Below are 21,463 nucleotides of genomic sequence, written 5' to 3'. Positions count from 1 at the left end.
TGTCTGTTGAGAGTGCTATTTAGCTTATGTTGTTTTAAACAAACTTTTCTACACAATGTAGGTCTCAATAAAGCTAATTTGCTATCTTTGGAGTGCAGGGTTTTGAAAAGAGTGGGCGTGGCTAATTCAACATCTTGTGAAAGTAGAATGGCTGAAATAGCTTACAGCACCTTTAAGTCCTTTATTACAATAAATCTCCACTTTCACTTTGATTTTTTTTTTTTTTTGCCATTTGCATTCTTTGTGCATATTGCCACCTAATGGGCAGGAAAGAGAATTAAGAGTAAAAAATATTTATAAAATAAATATTTACCTTTTTCTCACCCACTCATCATTAGAGATGGGCGATACCACTTATTTTCTTTTCAATCCGATACCAAGTACTTTTAGGCCAATATCGCCGATATCGACACCAATAGTGATACCTCTATTAAACTGAATTTTTTCGAATACTTTGGGTAAAATTAGTAACTTAAATTATTACTTAATTTTTTATATATATATTTATAGGCCTAAACAGAAAATTATTATGCTGCTTTGTTTACCCTTTAAAAATGTGTTAGTATAAACCATATAATACCTAATAATTAACCATAGATATTGTTATATGGTTACTATTACTAAAACAAAGTTACTATATGCATACTACAGTAATGCTGTAGTAAACACGTAGTTCATTGTATCAAAACCATGGTAACTGCCAAAAAGAAACAAAAAACTTGGTTCCTACAGTCATGGTTTCTAACTTACTCCAATATTACTGCAGTAAATCCATGTTCAGTTTTCATAAGTTTATAATTTATTAACAAGGATTAAAGGTCATTATCAATGTTTGAATTTGAACTTTGAATTGGAAGAAAATAATTGAAAAAACAAAAACTATAAAATTGTCATACATGTCTATTATAATAAATGTCATGTCTAGATTTGTCAGTACTTAGTGTGAATAACCAGATGCTGTCACCTCAGGAATGCACTGCTCCCTCTTTGAATGAGCACTCTGACTGAAAGGGTGAGCGCTGTCTGTGACAGCTAGTGTATTTTAGCATTTCTGCACATCAGGATGCGCGGAAGAAACAATAGTTCCGGTGCCATGCAACTATTTGCTTATACAATTATTTTTTCCCACTTCGAAGCTTTAGAGATGCATTAACATTCATGTAATCTAAATTATAAGATCACTAGTTTAAAAAAAACAACTTCAGTATCATATTTTTATATGAGGATCGATATTATTGATACTACATCAGTATCAGAAGTATTGACACTTTAGTAGCGATCTGCACATCCCTACTCAATGTATCGCTTCTGAAGATATGGATTTAACCACTGGAGTCTTATGGATTACTTTTATGCTGCTTTTATTTGCTTTTTGGACCTTCAAAGATCTGGCCTCCATTCACTTGCATTGTATGGGCCTACAGAGCTGAGATATTTTTTTTAAATCTTAGTTTGTGTTCAGCAGAAGAAAGAAAGTCATACACATCTGGGATGACATGAGGGTGAGTAATGAATTTAAATTTTTGGGTGAATTAGCCCTTTAACATCAACTGACACTGTATTGGCTGCTTCTTCCCTTGCTTCTTTTTCTTTCCTTTATTGCCTCTCTCTCTTCCTCTCTAATCCTCTTGTCACCCAAAGTCCATTCTGAATATTTCTGTCTTTTTGTCAGATTTGTTCTGTAACGCAGATGGAAGCATTGGTAAGTTAAGATCTCTGTGCTGTATAGCTGTTCGTAACTGAACAGAGTTTCGTTTTGCGGTACTGGAGATACCTATCCCTCCTCCCCCTCCTGTTACCATGTTCCTCTTCTCTTTTGCATGTCTCAAGTTTTTAATGATTAGAGCTTGTTGCCTCTGTGATGGAAACAATGGTGGTTTGGACCCATTTATTAAGAAAGGAGAGGAGCCTGTGCCAACTGTGGCGTGGCACGCAAGACCAACCCAAGTTACTTTTCTGGGCATAGTTTCTTTTAGTGTTGCAGTGTGGCGTAGTCGTGGTAATGGGGAGGTTTGTGTTATGGTTTCCATAGCACTGAGGTGGCGACCATTATAGGTTTTCTCCTCAATGGCCATTAACAGATCTTTAAAGCGCTGCCCCGTTTTAGGAGATGCACCTTTCTCAGAGTAGAATGTATGCAACTTGCGATCATCTTGTTGATGTTCAGATTCCAACCCTTGATGTTTGTCAGAGTAGGGTGGTCTCAGATCATGTGGTTTGACTGATGCTTTCATTGTCTGGGAGTCTCTAGAAGTGTCTATGGTTACAGTAGCATCACAAGGAGCCGAGTCACAGAGTTTGGTGTCACTCCCCTCTCTGCAGGAACACTTAGGAGGTGAGACACGAAGCATCTCTTTTTCACCAAAGGTTGAGACTGAAATATACACATGCATACAAATTCTGTAAATGCTGTAAAACTGAGTTTGCACAAACACCCACATCTATTAGCAGTAGATACATTAATTGCATTGTATGAACATGTGGAAGTTCTAAAATCATGAATGTATTTGAGATTTGCCAATCATTAGAGAGGATAAATGCAATGAGATGAAAACATGCAATGCAATGAAGCAATAATTACAGCTAAGAAAGACAATTACTTCCATAAGTATTACCCTTAGGAATCAGACCATCATGTGTCTCCACAAGTATGGCAATCTCATTAGCTGTGATATTATCCACAGGCACTGTAGTGGGCAAATCTGCTGTATCCACTAGGCTTGGCTGTTTTGGTCTGATTGTCTCTGCTGGCCTTTTCTTGTCCTGTGATTGGCTCCTCTGGGTCTTACTGGTCTGCCTTGAGCTCCTTTCACTGGCTGTGTCATTCTGAGGAGGCTAGTGAAGAAATAGGGTGTTAAATGTATGGCCATGTGTCTAACGCAAATATTGTATTGAATTCTTTAATAGCTATAGGTGGAAAGTGGGCGATATGATCAAAATGTTGTATCATGACAATTATATAAAACATAATATAGTTTTCTGGAAAATCAATAAAAATGGGTTTATCTATTAAACAATTATATTGTAATGCATACTTTTGGGATAATGCAAAAAAAAAGTCAGTCAATTAAATACTTTCTAAATGAAAACTACTTATTTTTATATAATTTTTTTTTAAAACTTGAAAAACATAGTAAAAATAAATAAGTAAATAAAAACTAAAAACACTCAACTTGGTTTTGATATCAACCTTACCATAATGCTAATTTCTTATGCCACATTTCAGACCAATATTTTAATCATTTTAAACTTTCCTTAAGAAACTCATGAACTTTTCAAAGCAATGCAACAAAGAAATAGTATATAAATAAAAAAAATATCCAATATTCAAAATGATGTAAACATTTCTTGCAGGAAATAAATATCAATAAATACAAACACTTTCTTGACTGAATTCATGTGGAGTGTATCTTTTAGCTTTCATAGTATTCTATTGATTTCTTCATTTTGAGGTGGTAAAACAGATTGCTTGTATTACCATGAGTGATTATTGTAGTGCAACAGTTTGTAGATCACATTTTTCTGCTTTGTGTCAGCTTTTGTGAACCCAAACTATGTTTACACCATAGATGTGGTACCTGTTATTTTAAAAACAAGCTCCTCTTCATATTCTTGGCTTGTTTGGGAGTCATCCTGTTCTGTGAATTCTGTTGAAAATGATTTGCCCATGTTTCTTCACTTCTCTCAGTCTCATGTGCAGCCCTGCCCACTGATTAATACGCCTATGCCACACACATTGATATTTACATATCGCGATATATATATACGATATAGCAATCTATCGATTGACACTTTATATCGTAGCCACGATATATATCGGCATTACATTGCATTACATTGCACAGCCATAGATGAAAGTAAATTCCTGCTGCTGATTCTTAGCACCTTCATCACTTTTCTTCCTCGACAAGCTCTTATTGAGAAGATTCCTTTCGCTATTCTTTTCACTCTGAGGACAACAACTGACATGTTACAGTAGCTTTATTCTAAAATCTAGTGGTCTCTACCTAGACAGCTTTTTAAGGCATCATACACAGGCTCCTAATGCGAATGCTTTTCAAAAGATTAGGCTTATTAGTAGAGTTATTATTATATATATTCTCTATATCCTTTATGATGTCACGATTCCAAATTCTGTGAAATTTCACGGTTCTCGATACCAATTTTGATACCACAGCAAAACATCCTAATACGGTAATGTGCTATTGAACACATTCCTTTAGCCTTTTTAAAGTTATATTTCAATGTAAGTGTAAAGCCTAGCTATGATACAAATGTTACAACCATCACATATGTAATACATTAAAAGAAATGCATGTATCCTTAAAGTGTTTCTCAATTAAGTATGCGTCGCTTAAGTGTTTTTATGTTGGGCCCTATTTAAAAGAAAATTCCCTAAATCCTTTTGTCCTTTCTTTATTATTTTCCAGAATTCATTGTTTTAAAGTTTAATTTAATTTCATCATCAAAATGGTGTCTAATCAAATTAATTAGTAAAAAATAAGTAAAAGTACTTTTCAACATACCATTGCATTTTTCAACAAACTTTTAATCAGTACAACAGCATACTTGCTAGCGATATTTTTCTTATTTTCTATCAGTATTATTATTTATTATTCATTATTATTAATATTACTACAATGAATATAAAATTTTAGTACACAGTTGTAATATCTTTCTGTTGCAATTTCTTCAATTTCAGGTGTCTAGCTTTTATTTTGAAGTGTGCTTTTATTTTGACTTGAGCTATGATTTTGACATGTGTTTGACAGAAGTTTAACTTCTCTGGATAAACAGTTTGCTACATGGCCCAGTGTGGTTGTTAAAGTGCAAATGCAGTGATAACTTTTCAGTTATTATGCCTGTCCCTAAGAAACCTAAAATCACAGGACTTAATGACTACAGACCTGTCACCCTGACATCTGTGGTCATGAAGTCATTTGAGAGACTGGTGTTGGCCCACCTGAAGGACATCACTGGACCCTTTCTGGACCCCCTCCAATTTGCTTATCGAGCAAACAGGTCTGTGGATGATGCAGTCAACATGGGTTTGCATCACGTCCTGCAACATCTGGACAGACCGGGGACATATGTAAGGATCCTTTTTGTGGACATCAGCTCGGCTTTCAACACAATCATCCCAGATATACTCCGGACTAAGTTAAACCAACTCCCTGTTCCCACTTCTACCTGTCAGTGGATTACCAGCTTTCTGACGGACAGGCAGCAGCTTGTGAGGCAGGGACAATTCACTTCCACCACCTGTACCATCAGCACTGGTGCCCCCTAGGGATGTGTGCTCTCCCCACTACTCTTCTCCCTGTACACCAATGACTGCACCTCTGTCAAGCTCCTGAAGTTTGCAGACGACACCACTGTCATCGGCCTCATCCGAGATGATGATGAGTCTGCATATAGAAAGGAGGTTGAACAGCTGGCTGTCTGGTGCAGTCAAAACAACCTGGAGCTGAACACGCTCAAAACGGTGGAGATGATTGTGGACTTTAGGAGGAACACCCCAACATTGTCCCCCCTCACCATTCTAAACAGCACTGTGGCAGCAGTGGAGTCATTCAGTTTCCTGGGCACTACCATCTCACAGGACCTGAAGTGGGAGATACACATCGACTCCATTGTGAAAAAGGCCCAGCAGAGGTTGTACTTCCTTAACCAGCTGAGGAAGTTCAACCTGCCACAGGCGCTGCTGATACAGCTCTACTCAGCATTCATTGAGTCTGTCCTCTGCACTTCAATAACTGTCTGGTTTGGTGCAGCTACGAAATCAGACATCAGAAGACTACAAAGGACAGTTCGGTCTGCTGAGAGGATTATTGGTTGTCCCCTGCCCCCCCTTCAAGAACTATACACTTCCAGAGTGAGGAAAAAGGCTGGTAAAATCACTCTGGACCCCACTCACCCTGCCCAATACCTTTTTGAACTGTTGCCTTCTGGCCGGCGCTTCAGAGCTCTGAACACCAGAACCGCCAGACACAGGAACAGTTTTTTCCCTCAGGCTATCCATCTCATGAACAATTAAATTGCCCCAATGAGCAATAATTATATCTAATACACAGTCTAATTCTATTTATATTATCCAACATATCCACTTCTGCCATTACTTACATTGCTCTGTACATAATATACTGTATTTTTGTTCTTTATATAACAGATTGTAATAGATTTGCACTACGTATGTGTGTATGTGGGTATGTATGAAGGTGAGTGTATGTACGTATATGTATAATTATTTATTTTGTATTCTTTTTTGTTTTAATTACCTATGTCTTGCTGCTGTTTTTGGTATTGTTTGTATTGTTGTACACTAGAAGCTCCTGTCACCAAGACAAATTCCTTGTATGTGTAAGCATACTTGGCAATAAAGCTGATTCTGATTCTGATTCTGATTTAATTATATAAATATATAGTCTACATGTGCTGCCTACTTTGAAGTGGATTAGTGCTCTGCTTTGCCATCTCATACAACGCAAACTATTCTCAATTCTCAATCCTTCACGCACACAGCTCATACAGACTCAAATTGCAGAATTTTGCAGTTTAATAATCACACTTGGACTTATCACAATCATAGTTTGATTAAATGTGCATTTCAGAGTAAAAGTAGGAACAGAGCACATGCTCAAATAAGCGTGTGAGCATTTAAAAGCAGTCATGTGTCAGTCAGACACTGTGCTGGTTATCGAATTAAGTCCTATTAGTCAATCAGTGAAAAAAATGACCTGGTCTCATAGTATCACGTTACTTTACCTACATTTTGCAAAATTATTTTTACTTGGCTCGTTGTATGTATTGTAGCAGTTTCCAGGTGAAAAATGGACTAGAGGTGCTAGTACAATAATTACTTGTATTCACTTTCTCTCAAATCATGAGTAAAACAGCAGATTATCAGTTCATATACAAATAATGTTTGCCCTAATTTCACATTTGCTTTTATTACTAAATCAGTTTGACTTTTCAGATCAGTTTGCTTTGTTGATATAAAACTAAATTAAATGCTTTAATAAAGCATTAACCTTAAAAAAAAAAAAAAACATTTGGAAAAACATTTGACTTGCTTTTAGTGCCACAGTTCGGTTAGGATGCTGCTTTAGAAGGTAACTGCCTATCTGGGCAGTAAACAGCATTGCAGCTCACCAGGATTTGGAACAGAGCCGTGAGTGAGTGTACACGTGTGCTTATGTTATTAATTTGAAGTTTGTGCATTTTGTATTTTACCTTAAAGGTCTTGACTCCTTTCTGATGCCTAGTGAGTTTTTTCAGCAGTAGATGGTAGGAAGCTAAGATGGCAGACGGTTTGTTGTTGATGACAGTATGAATGATATCAGAAAGACCATAGCCTAGAGATTCTGTCATGTAGTTTAACACAGCTGAATTTAGATCCTCAGGACACAGCCTAAAGAAATGATAAAGCCACACAAATACTTCTCAGGAAAATTGTAACAAGGTTGATTTTTGAAGATGCATATTGATGTCTCAATTTGCTTATTTGTACATTTCTGTAAGTCTATGTCATTTTGGGTAACAGTATATTTAGAGATGTGAACAATTGTACCTGTTTTTATAAGTGACTATATGGAGGGGTCTCTTGGCATAACCCTCATTCAACCATTTATCCTCCATTGCTGCTTTGACTGTGGGCCTTTTTGTTGGTTCTGGCTCCAACAGAGACAAGACAAACTGAACAGCCGCTAGAGAGAGAGAGAAAGAGAAAGAGAAAGAGAAAATTTCACACCTTGATATTTGACTGCTAAAAACTCCTCTTGTTTTTTAAAGTGGAGAAGATACAGTGGGATGCAAAAATCTGAAAACATAAGTTAAAATGCTTCTGTTTTGCACTTTTATAATTGAATATAAGTAAGGCTGTGAATTGATTAAATTGTTTTAACTAGTTATCACATTATTCTGTGATTAATCATGATTTATCATGGCACAAGGTACATTAAAATATACTTTCAAAGAACTTGCAAGATATTGGTTAGTCATCATTTATTTAAATGATTTAACCTTACACTTTGGACCTCAACCCATTTGTCAGAGGAGTATGTGTGTGAGTGTTTGTGTGTCAGACCTAAACTGAACTTTCGAGGTGTCTCTTACAGGAGGGCAGATCAGATTCAAGCACTTTGCTCCCCTGTGCCACCTTCTCAATCTAGGGGGACTCCTCAGAACAGATTGCCAGCTTGGCACTGTGCTGGTCTTGTGTGTGTCTGTTTGTGTACTGAGGTGAGGGTAGTGTTTGTGTCTGTAGACAGTGACGATCACATTTACTCATTCACTTAGAGAGGCATTACAAGCAGTAAAAAGCAGTCAGGATGCAAACAAAGTCGAGCGATGAAAACGCGCTCAGAGAAACACAAAAAATGACATACTGTAAATAGTTATTTAGTATATGTTTTTATCCAAAGCGACACTGCTAAATGACTGTTCCATCAAATGTTCACTCTACTTTGATGTTCTACTTTTAAATAAATAATGTACATGCTGCTTTAAGAAACAGGTGTAATCCACCATTACATAATCTACAAAGTACGTTACAATGATCTAACGTAAACGATATTGGGAAACCCGGCCGGGTTCAGTTCCACTAGTAGACATTTAACGTCACAGTGTGTTTGTATCTGAAGGTCAGTGTACTGTATCTATTTTTGTAATTGGTGAATATCCACTGTTATTAATATTCATGAAGATCAATATTAATGTGCTGGATCAGATGATCTCACAACCTGCTTGAGAAGAAGAACACTTTGAAATGCATCACTGCACTCAGCACCTTTTATCTCTTCTCTTGATTTCTCTTTCTCTCTCTGATTATCTATTCAGGATGAAGAACCTCCTGAGGGAAACCTCCGTTTGGGAGACATGGATTCATAAATAAAGCTGTTTTTTATTCTGAATAAGCAAAAAGATTTATTTTAGGGCTAGGTTTTGGGTTAAACTCACCGTAAGATAGATTTTTATTTTTTTTTAAAGAAAAGGACGGAGAAGTCTAAATTAATTTTGACATTATGCTACAAATGCTGTTGATTGAGTTTAACTTGTATTGAACGCTGAATATTCCTTTAAGGTTAGTATGTTGGAATTTTTGCCTAATTAGTTTTAAATAAATAAAAATATTGTATGTTCTCCTTTAGATAGCACACAAGTAGGGTTAGGGTTTTTTGTGTGTGTGTGTGTGTGGGCGGGTTTGGGTGGTTTACGAGGACATTTTTTCAGGTTACAAACTGGTAATTACAAGTGTATTATGCTATAAATGTGGATTATTAGGACCTTTCTAGAGTCCCATTAATTCAAATTTCTTAACAAACATATTAAATGAAGTTTTTTGAAAATGTAAAAAATACATTTGTGAGGGTTATGTTTAGGGTTAGGGGATAGAATTTATCGATGATACAGTATAAAAATCATCAAGTCTATGGACAGTCCTCATAAGGATAGCCGCACCAACATGTGTGTGTGTCTGTATAGTTTACCTTTGCTTATATCTGATGGAATAGCACCAATTTCTCCATTCACCATTTTCTGATGGAGTTGCTTTATGTTGAAGGGCTCCACCGTAAATGGCAAAGTGCCAGTCAACATGGCAAACATACTAACACCCCTGCACATATGCAGACACAGAAAAACACAGGCATACAATGTTATTCAACAGCATCAAAAGACATCCATTTGATGTTAACTCTCAAAAATATTTTAGAACTTAATTTATATAATCAAAAATGAATGCTTTTAAAATGTACATACATTTAAGATTACATACTTACACATACGTCGTTATTAGTACAACACACATATACTCTGTGTACTCACACAGACCACACATCCACTTTAGGGCCGTACTTCCTGTGAGCCAGCAGTTCAGGGGCAGCGTAAGCAGGACTGCCACACTGAGTATTCAGCAACTCCAAAGAGAGAGAATCTGCCTTCAAAGTGTTACTCAGACCAAAGTCTACACACAAACACACATAAGATGTTGGTGTACTTGTATACACATACAGTCACACTACAAAATCCTCTATAGACACTTCAAATAGCAGTTTGTCACATAAAAACTCTTTACAAACACTTATTCATTTATATACAGTATATTGAATTTACGCATTTAGCAAAAACATTTCAGTCATACACATATGATAAAATAACCTATTTATTTTCAATTTACATGTAAAGAAATGCCCTTCTGATATTGGGAGCTTTGCTGTGATTTAGCTGTGCTATCCCAAATGTGACCATTTCATGTGGTGATTACTTTAAAATGTTTCATCGCTCTCAGTCATCCTCAGAAGTCATGCTAGCTATTAGTGTTAGCTTAGTGTTACAGCAAGTAAGCTTTGAGGAAAGCGCTTCAACTTTAGATTGATGTACATTGAAAAACCACGTAAAAAGTGACAAAATCCAATACACGACCAAACACAAACAGACACACTCACCTACAATCTTAATGTTGTTGTGTTCATCTAGCAGGAAGTTCTCAATCTTCAGGTCTCTGGTCAAACACACAGTACATCCAGAGATTGGTTATTTAAAAAACACATGCATGTACCTGTACACACATATTCCTGATATGGAAGTCAGATCACCTTTTTCTATGTGCTGGAATCAATGACCGGCTATGAAACTTTAGCTGTGCTCAATCATTTAATACAACTATGTCAATTAAAAAGGGATTTGAATTAAAGACCAGACATATAAGCGTTATTGCTAGTGACATCACAACGTGGTGGTCCTTCATGTTCCAATCATTCTGCAAAGTTTTACTTTTACTCATACACCCCCTCCCTTTGCTTTCTCTTCTCTTACACCCTCCTTCTCCTTTCTTTCTTCTTTGTTATAAACACTCACACTCACTTTAGGCGACCGCATGCTACTCACATTTAATATGAAATTGTATGAGAAACCCAAAAAATATCACAGCCTTCAAAGCTATTTGACTTTTTCTCCATTTATACAGACATGGCTGACATCTCAAAGCACAATAGGCAGCTTATTGTGCCTTATCACATGCAGACGCTGTCCCTAAACTGTCTGAAGTACAGACAAAAGGCATAAGGAGTTGAAAACAACCCTAAATGTGTCATTATTTAAGTTCTCTAACAGACATGGTGTACATTAAAGAAAACTTGATCACTTTCCAACAGTTTGGCTTCGGTTTTTGGATTTTTATTAGTGTATGTGTGTGTGTGTTTTATGGAGAGTTTAGCAGAGACAGATTCAAGGACATAGGGTGAGTGTTTGTGGAGCCAGTCAATAAAATAGTTTGATTTGATTAATGTCGGTCGAAATTTGTGAACTGTTGAACTTAGAAGGCCATGAACTGCACAGACCTGCACCCTCCCTTCGTTACCATGGGGATTGCACATTTGTTGACTAACCCGTGGTGTAGCCAAGTGTGTGTGTGAGTATGTAAGTTAATGCATATTCTTTGATCCTTGACATACTCTAATAAAGGCTCTTTACAGAGTGGTGTGTGTGTGTGAGAGAGAGAAATCTGCATTATAAAGCTTCATTATGGGACATTAGTAAGGAAGTCAGTGAATGATGTGTTAACCATAGAGGCTCTGTCTGATGATGTCAAGAGAACCCAATGGCATTTCAGCTATTGCCTCAATTAGACTCATCTACACACATAGTGAAAAGGTTTAACAAGGACCTCTCATAAACAGAAAGGTTTTTATACTGTCAATGATATGTACTACCTAGGCGTAAACAACCCTCACAGACACCTTTTGAGATAATTAGATTTAAAGGGGTCATGACAGGCTTTTTAAAAATATTTTAATATGTTCTTTGAGGTTCACTTATAATATTAATTAAGTGTTTTGCACAAAAAACTGTTATATACTGTATTTGTAAAACATGCTCATTTTCCTCCCTCCATTTGGTGTCAGAAACACTCAGTTTTGATGCTGCCTGTCCGACTTGACAGTAAACACCCACTGCAGTCTCACTGCTCACCACTAATGGGCAGGCAATGAAAGTGATACGGTAAAGTAGACGTTGATGTGCTGTTGTGGAGACATCAGATGCAAATATCTACCATTGTGACATCACAATGTGGAGAAAGTAGAGAACGAGTCGTTTTCGCAGCTTGGTTTCAACAAATGCTCTTTTTGCGGTGAGAAGTTTTGAGTTCTGAAACTTACAGTATGTTTCTATGGAATTACCTCATATACAGTATGATAAAAGATCAAGGAAAATTTTATTCTTTATGTCATAACCCTTTAAATTGAAACATGTGTTGGTGGATTTATAAGCATTTCAATTAGTGAGGACAACTACAAACATCTTCACACGTCGGTTTTCAAAATTTCAATATATTTGTGAGGGCATGTTCAAAAACTTGGCCCACACAAATATAGCCAAACCTACATTAACATAACAAACTTTTTTTTATAAATCTTTGTTTTTTTACATACACACTCACAATAGTCGCTTTCACACATACAGCCTTTTCCTGAAAATTAACTGGAATTTTCCATTTAGAGGTCTTTTGTTGTCACGAACCCCGCTCCTCTGCCCCATCCCCGCTTCGTCGCACACACACGTGCGCTCCCTCGAGCTTACTCGCTCGTTCCGCCCCCTCGAGCTTGCACGCTCATTCTGCTTCCTCGAGCGTGCACGCTCGTTCTGATTCCCCGAGCTCACATGCTCGTACACAATCTCCCCCCTCGGGCTCACATGCCCGCTCCCAATCGTCAGAACATTAAAGACACTCCCGCACTCGCCTCATTCAGCACCTCATTGTATACACCTGCACTCGCCTCATCAGCACACCAGAGCATTGTATACACCTGTACTAGTCCCATCACCTGTCATTCGTTTCACCTGCACCACTCGTTTGTTCCCCTATAAATACCCCAGCACATTCGTCTCACTCTTGTTGGTTATTGTTTAGTTTTCCCCTTCGCTTTGCCAGCACTAGTCATCCCCTAGTTCCCCTGTCTTTTGCTCCCGCTAGTCCCGTCTAGTTGTGTCCTGTTTCCCGGCTTCGACCTCCCGCTCTTGTTGACCACTCTCTCCCGGATTTGCCCCTTTACCCAATCCTGATTCCCCGGCTTTCGACTTATCGCTCCCCTGACCATTCTTCCTCTGGATTTCCCGTATTGTACCTTTGCCTGCTTCAATAAACACCAGCTTGACTCAACATTGTGACTGTCTCGTCTTGTGTGTGTGTGTGGGTTACAGAATAATCAACCATTACAGAAGACAGTCACAATGTATCACGTGGAGTATTCGCGCAGCTCACTACAGCGGATTTTCGCGGCGCGTTCTGTGCGCGGATTTGCGGCTGGGAGAGATGACCACGCGCTCACGGCCCAGGGGCAGCAGGTACGCACTATTTCTGATTTATTTCACCCTGTTTCACCTGTGTCTGCCCCTGAACCCGTTGATGCTCCCAACGCATTTCTGAGCGCCGTGAGCCTTCAACCCCCTGAGAGGTTTTATGGCTCTTCGGATGCTGACCAAGGGTTTTTTATGCAAGGCAGTGGTTGTGTAACTCATAACCTCGCCCTTGACATTATGGAGCCAGCGGCCCGACTCTTGATTTTGCGTCAGGGGAGTCAACCCTTGGAGGCTTATGTTGTGGATTTTTGTGCCCTGGCTAACCAGGTGAATTTTGATGAGGTGGCTCTGAAAGACATTTTTCAATGTGGACTGAATGAGCCAACCTCATCATTCATGCCGGGTGGTCGCTGCTCCCTCAACCTGGCTCAGTTTATTGACCTCGCCCTACTATACGCTGGTTCCTCATTTACTGTGGGGGAGGCAGACTCTGAACCAGAGTTCTACACCACGGCCCCAGTCTCGAAGCCTACCACGGCCCCAGCCTCGAAGCCTACCACGGCCCCAGTCTCGAAGCCTACCACGGCCCCAGTCTCGAAGCCTACCACGGCCCCAGTCTCGAAGCCTGACACGGCCCCAGTCCCGAAGCCTGACACGGCCCCAGTCCCAGAGCCTGACAAGGCCCCAGTCCCGGAGCCTGACACGGCCCCAGTCCCGAAGCCTGTCACGGCCCCAGTCCCGAAGCCTGTCACGGCCCCAGTCTCGAAGCCTGCCACGGCCAGCGAGTCAATGCCCATGCCTGCCACAGCCAGCGAGCCAGCGCCCATGCCTGCCATGGCCAGCGAGCCAGCGCCCATGCCCGCCACGGCCAACGAGCCAGCGCCCATGCCCGCCACGGCCAGCGAGCCAGCGCCCATGTCTGCCACGGCCAACGGGCCAGCGCCCATGCCTGCCACGGCCAGCTAGCCAGCGCCCAAGTCTGCCACGGTCAGCGAGCCAGCGCCTGTAGCCTCGACCGCCCCAGAGCCAGCGCCTGTAGCCTCGACCGTCCCCATGGCCACATCCCCTGTTGGCAGAAGACGTAAGAGAAGGAAGAGGGCCCCTTCTCCCCAGTCTCGTCTTGTGCTCAAGACCGCAGAGGTTCCCTCAGAGTCTTCCACGGCTCTGCCGGGCTCTGCCCCGCCCTCAGAGTCTTCCACGGCTCTGCAGGGCTCTGCCCCGCCCTCAGAGTCTTCCACGGCTCTGCCAACCTCTGCTCCACCCTCAGAGTCTTCCATGACTCTGTCAACCTCTGCTCCGCCCTCAGAGTCTTCCACGGCTCTGCCGGGCTCTGCTCCGCCCTCAGAGTCTTCCACGGCTCTGCCAGGCTCAGCTCCGCCCTCAGAGTCTTCCACGGCTCTGCCAGCCTCTGCTCGCCCCTCAGAGCCCTCGCGGGCTCCGCTTCATGAGCCTCCCAAGGCTGCTCCTCTCGAGCCTCCCAGGGCTCCTTCTCTCGAACCTCCCAGGGCTCCGTTTCTCGAGCCTCCCAGAGCTCTACCTCCCAAGCCCCCCAGGGCTCTGCCTTTCAAGTCTCTCAAGCCTCCCAGGGCTCCTCCTCTCGAGCCTCCCAGGGCTCCTCTCGAGCCTCCCAGGGCTCCTCCTCTCGAGCCTCCCAGGGCTCCGCCTCTCAAGCCCCTCGAGCCTCTCAGGGCTCCGTCTCTCGAGTCCTTCAGGGCTCCCCCTCCTTCCAAGCCTCTCAGGGCATCTCCTCTCGAGTCTTTCAGGGCTCCTCCTCCCCTCGAGCCTCTCAGGGCTCCGTCCCTCGAGTCTTTCAGGACTCCTCCCCCTCTCAAGCCTCTCAGGGCTTCGTCTCTCGAGTCTTTCATGGCTCCCCCCCCTCAAGCCTCTCGAGCCTTCTCGGGCTCCGCCTCCCAAGCCTCTCGAGCCTCTCGAGCCTTCCAGGGCTCTGCCACTTGAGCCTCTCGAGTCTTCCACGGCCTGTTTCCCCGAGCCTCCTACGGCTCTGCCTCCCGTGCCTCTTACGGCTCCCCCTCCAGAGCCTCCTACAGCTCCACCTCCCGAGCCTCTCACGGCTCTGCTCCCAGAGACTCCAGAGCTTTCTATGGCTCCGCCCCTCGAGCCTCCTACGGCTCTACCCCCCGAGACTACAGACCCTGACAGGTCATCGCCTCGGAAACCTCCCACGGCGCCACCTCCCTTGGCTCCACCTCCAGAGCCTTCCAGGCCTACCCCCCTAAAGCCTCCTTCGGCTCCACCTCCAGAGCCTTCCAGGCCTACGCCTCTAGAGCCTCCCACGGCGCCACCGTCATTGGCTCCACCTCATGAGCCTTCCAGACCCCCGCCTCTAGAGCCGCCACGGTGCCGCCTCCGTCGGCTCCGCCACCAGAGCCTTCCAAGTCTCCGTCTCTAGAGCCTCCTGCGGCACCACCTCCCTCTGCCCTGTCTCCTGGGCTCCCTATGGCGTCGCCTCCCCAGTCTCTCAGTGCCCCGCCTGCCGAGTCTCTCACGGCTCCGTCTCCCAAGGCTCCGTCCCCCAAGTCCTTCTCGGCTCCTCCCAGGCCTCCTGACCCTGTTCGGTGGCCAACTGACACTCTTCCTGCCCTGTGGCCTTTTCCCTGGCCTCCTGACCCTCTCCCTGTCCTATGGCCTCTTCCCTGGCCTCCTGACCCTATCCTGTGGCCTCTTCCCTGGCCTCCTGACCCTGTCCCGGCCCTGTTGCCTCATCCCAGGTCCCCTAGTCCCGTCCCTGTCCGGTGGTCACCTTCTAGGCCCCCGGACCCAGTCTCTGCCCTATGGCTGCCCCCTAGATCTCCCGACCACCCGCCTGTCCGCTATGTTCCCCCTGACCTTGCCCTGAACTGCCCATTGACCCCCATGGACTGTTTCATTTCCCTTTGTGCCCTCTGTGCCCCTTGGACTGCCCTCATTTTTTTGTTTTCTGTGTTGTGTGGGGGTTTCTGTTCTGGGGTTTTGTTTGTTGGGATCGCCAGCAGCCCGATCGTCCTGCACCACTTCCCAGAGGTCGCGCTCCTCGCAGCCGAGCGCGGCCATCAGGAGCCGTCTGTTACAGAGGGGGGAGTACTGTCACAAACCCCGCTCCTCTGCCCCATCCTCGCTTCGTCGCACACACACGCGCGCTCCCTCGAGCTTACTCGCTCGTTCCGCCCCCTCGAGCTTGCACGCTCGTTCTGCTTCCTCGAGCGTGCACGCTCGTTCTGATTCCCCGAGCTCACATGCTCGTACACAATCTCCCCCCTCGGGCTCACATGCCCGCTCCCAATCGCCAGAACATTAAAGACACTCCCGCACTCGCCTCATTCAGCACCTCATTGTATACACCTGCACTCGCCTCATCAGCACACCAGAGCATTGTATACACCTGTACTAGTCCCATCACCTGTCATTCATTTCACCTGCACCACTCGTTTGTTCCCCTATAAATACCCCAGCACATTCGTCTCACTCTTGCTGGTTATTGTTTAGTTTTCCCCTTCGCTTTGCCAGCACTAGTCATCCCCTAGTTCCCCTGTCTTTTGCTCCCGCTAGTCCCGTCTAGTTGTGTCCTGTTTCCCGGCTTCGACCTCCCACTCTCGTTGACCACTCTCTCCCGGATTTGCCCCTTTACCCAGTCCTGATTCCCCGGCTTTCGACTTATCGCTCCCCTGACCATTCTTCCTCTGGACTTCCCGTATTGTACCTTTGCCTGCTTCAATAAACACCAGCTTGACTCAACATTGTGACTGTCTCGTCTTGTGTGTGTGTGTGGGTTACATTTGTGAACACGACATGTTCGAAAATACTGGTTAAACAGCTCTGGCAATTACCCTGAATGAGAAGTTGTAACATTACCTGAAAAGTTACATTTTTGTGCTGTGTGAACACGGCCGTAAGATTAATGGTTTGAATATGTACGAGGTCAGGACACGCTGACATAAGTCTGTTTTGTGCCAATCACAAAGGTCTGACAGAGATGATTCAATTACTCAGGAGTCAAAAATTGGACACATGTACATCTAGTCTGAGAATAACTAACATGTTTGATATTTAAGAGCCAACTATAGAGGAATTCTTGTAGTGCATGATGCTCCCCGACTCAAATCTGAAGATATATGGTGAGCAGACAATGGAAATCAAGCATGTTGGGCCACGAATCTGGACACCAATGAAATGGAGATGTTAAACAAGCGAAGTCTAATTCTAGTTTAATTCTAATGCCACTCACCTCGAACACACGTCGCATTCGCTGTCTTTGCACCCAAGACCGCACTGAAATGGGTCTGTATCTTTCGCGACTCAGAACAGAATAGCAGCTACAACAATGGCAGCTAGCTCGTACATCCCTATTTGTTTATATCTGTCATGCGAACGGAGGGCATGTGTTTCCATGTGAGTTTGTGATGATCCAATCGACTTGACAGCCGGAAAGTCTGTAATCTTGCTCGTTTCATCACAGACTCAACTTTTCCTTTTTTAAGAGCCTTAAAAAAAATGACGTGACTGTGGCGACACTTTTGCAAAATTACATTATATGGTTCTTTAAACGTGTCGCGGAATGTGAAATGTCCATTAAGTGGAGCTAAAAGCGAGTGAAATTTTCTCTCAAACAGATAAAGTTTGAAGGTTAAAGCTGTATTGAGTTTTAAATTTAAGAAAATCTACCTCCTAAACATTAAACCTAACCGTTAGTGTCATTAAAACGAAATTTATATGAAAAATGCAATTGCTAAATCAACTACGTCATTCTGTGGTGCTTCTATGAGACTTTGGACTCACGTGTCGACTTGCGTGCTCTGCAGGACTCAAAACCCAGTCCTTTGCATGTGTCCTATCGGTTGAGCTAACGCGTTATTTCACTGCATTTTGAACAAGATCGGAAATATAGTTGGTTGTGTAATGCAACGTTAAAATGTATTGCCTTAAGTCATGCCCTACAACAACAAAAATGTAACATCATTAAATAGCACTGTGTGAGGAACAGGGAAAAAATTGTGTTTATGAACTGAGAATCTGCCCTTTTACTCGAGATTTGTGTGAATAGGAATATAAGTCATTGTTGTTTTAGTGCCTCTAGTGTTTATTTCACTAGGAAAGTCCTGTGATACATACAAGTAGGCATATAAATATCCTTTAGCAAAAATGGAGATATGTTTCTATGTATAGATTATCTTTGTGGATTAAATAAGGCTCTACTAATTTTGGGGGGATTTTTCTGCTATCTTGGTGCATCCGCTACAACAAGACAACTATGTTTCGTACATTCTTTGAATATCTTTGTGTATGTTCTGTGTGTCAGTTCATTACCTGTGAACTATCCCGTGCCTGTGCAGATGTTCCACTGCGGACAGTATCTGGCGGGTGAACCTACGCACCTCTTTCTCCTCCAGGCGCTTGCGTTCACAGATTCTGTCCATTAGGTCTCCTCCTCCGCACAGCTCCATGGCCATGTAGTAGCAGTTCTCCGTCTCTAGCGTCTCCAGCAGCAGGACAATGTTTGGATGGCGGATGATTTGGTGAATTCGGGGTTCACGCTTCATGTTCTTGAAGACGTACGAATCCTGACGAGCCATTTTCTTATCTATCACCTTGATCGCCACCTGGCAGACAGTGACAGAAATACTCAGTTATGTTTATATTAACTTTGAGATACAAATGACAACTGTGTAGTGTATAGAGCTATAAAATTAATAGCTCAGATAATTTTGTTTTTAGAAAAGTTTGATTAGTGACGTTTGAGTTCACATTGATTGCAGACGTATATTGGCAAACATGAGCACGGTGATAGACATTGGTGAGATCTCTTCTGAAACTAAATGAGACACGTGTGAGATCACTTGGGTCTTTTTCTAGAGGGGGGTATCTGAGAAGCTGTAGACTTCATTTTCTCTACATTTTCTCTCACTGTTTAGGAGCAACAATTGAGACATTCACACTATTCATGATTTTTTTTAATTTTAAGATTATTGTCTTAAGAAAACATTTTATTTTTAGGTTTTTGCATATATTGCAAGTTGTGTGTTTGGTAGCCAAGAACAACCACTGGCTCTAACAATTAATTAGAAACCCTTAAAGTTGTTGGGACATGGATGAATGCACTTGAACTGTGTCTGAACCATCTTAATACAACCTTTAAAGTTACGTGTATTGTTAAAAAGGTCATACCAAAGGCTTTGGAACATGTGAATAATTATACATAACAATACCAGGAAAATGGTGTTATAATACTCTTTTTTTTTCTTAATAATAATATGTTTTTTTTAAATTGTCTTTGTAAAATGCCTATGTTTAAAAACAAACTTTTGCAGTAACTCTGGAAAAGTTTGAGTGAGAGTTTTCTTGATATTTCCTGATTTCCTATTATATCTACCTATTACAAAGTATATAGATTATAATTTGAAAATAAGAACCTAAAAACCCTGACAAATTTATTCACATGTCTATTCTCTGTGCAAAAGGGATGTGGACATGGTTATGTCCATACAGTAATTGTGGGGCAGAAGCATGGCACATAACTAAAGCATTTGAACACCATGGTTATAATTAAAATTTTTAAATACAAATATTTGACCTGGGTGATGTGTGCTGATCACCATAGCAACCTGTTCAGGTTAACAGAGTGGTTAGGAAGGACTCAGTGATCTGTATAAGAGCTGCTAACATACAGTACACACATGCACAAAGGCCAGACTTACTGATCCATGTAAGCTCTGGTCACCACAGTGAAGAGAGAAGAACAGGTGGAGTTAAAATTACTCTCTCTCTCTCTGCCTGTGACAGAAAAGTTTTCCAATATAACTCACTTTGAAGGGTTAAATTCCTCAAAGGTCCAGCAATGTATTTTTGTATTTTTTTGGACATAACCTAGACATCTAAAGTAATAACATGTTAATATTTCCTCTTTTACATAAAATGATTAATATTAGTCTCCAACAATAAGCTTGTCAGTATAATCTAATTAATATAAAAAATATGACATCATATAATCATACATACTGCATGTATGTATAAATGTAAAGGTATACACACATATTAAAGTCATTATGTAATTACTTTAAAATAATATGAAGGACCATGACAAAATGTATCCATGATATCCCAATATTTTCTAATAAAGCTGAAAACCATGTGGAACATTTTACAGAAAATTACTGTAAACTTAATTTATGCAGGTCCTAACAGCAATTAGCTTATTTTGTTCCTCAATGTAAGTCAATTTGAATAAAAGACTAAATGTAAATGTAAAACCCCATCTATTAGAAACAATAATTTTTGTGATCAATAATATATCAATAATATCTGTGATAAAAACCAGCCACTTGTACTAATTACTGTAATTGAAAACATAATTTATTATGCATAAATATTCATGAGATCTATTACATGACCAGAATAAACAATCCCAAGTGCCAAAAGAGAACAAGCCAGCAAACAATCCATGGTCATCCCACCAAACACAAACTGCCCACCTCAACAGAAGACTTTAGAAGGCAAATTAGCTGATTCTGAGATGTGTTTTTTCAGTGTGAATGGGATAAACCAGAGTGTATGTGTTTGGTGAATAGATTATTACTGTGGTGTGTGTCAGAGATTAGGTAAGAGGGAGCCACTATGAAAGCTGAGCAAGCGAGACAGCATGAAAAATGAATGACAACCCTTCAGCGCACTGATGACTGACACCCTCAGTGTGTGACACTATTCCTTTGATTGACGGGTGTCTGCATGCGAGAGACTGGGTGTGTACCTCTTACCTTCTCTCCTGTACTGATGTGCATGCCCAGCATAACCTTTGCAAAGGAGCCCTTGTTGATCATTTTGCCCACCAGATAGCTGCCTACTCGTTTAGTATGAAGAAAGTTTCGGAGCAGGTCATGGGGCACTTTTCCAAGGTAGTGAGGTGCTGCCTGCTCAAGCTCCCCCGAGTCAGTCATGCTCCCATCCAGAGATGACTTCAACACAGCTGGCATGATGCCAGTAATACCTGTCTGCTACAGGCTCCGGTGGATGATACTTGGCGGGCAGGTATAGAGTGGAGAAAGACAGGGAAGCAATAGAGGAAGTGCATGTGTGATGGAAGCTGGTCGCATTGGTTCTTCTTTGCTGTTCCTGTCAAGGAGAATATCCAATATTCTTTCATGTGCCTATAGTCCAGATGCTGAGCCACAATCAC

General features: G+C 41.9%; 1 protein-coding gene across 1 annotated transcript; it reads right to left on the bottom strand.

The window, feature by feature from the left end:
- Window positions 1-1,432: 1,432 nt before the first annotated feature.
- LOC127619028 (hormonally up-regulated neu tumor-associated kinase-like) lies at window positions 1,433-21,260 on the bottom strand. Its single transcript, XM_052091753.1, has 9 exons — window positions 21,045-21,260; window positions 18,601-18,893; window positions 10,446-10,501; window positions 9,826-9,964; window positions 9,489-9,616; window positions 7,571-7,706; window positions 7,234-7,411; window positions 2,616-2,835; window positions 1,433-2,374 (listed from the first exon to the last, which is right to left on the bottom strand). Exons 1-9 carry the CDS (start codon window positions 21,258-21,260, stop codon window positions 1,632-1,634), a joined length of 2,109 nt encoding a protein of 702 aa, XP_051947713.1. The 3' UTR covers window positions 1,433-1,631.
- Window positions 21,261-21,463: the final 203 nt, after the last annotated feature.

This window comes from Xyrauchen texanus, chromosome 25 (assembly GCF_025860055.1).
Source record: "Xyrauchen texanus isolate HMW12.3.18 chromosome 25, RBS_HiC_50CHRs, whole genome shotgun sequence".
Lineage (NCBI taxonomy): Eukaryota > Metazoa > Chordata > Actinopteri > Cypriniformes > Catostomidae > Xyrauchen > Xyrauchen texanus.
The sequence above is the reverse complement of the archived record's forward strand: the minus strand, read 5'-3'. Positions and strand labels throughout refer to the sequence as shown.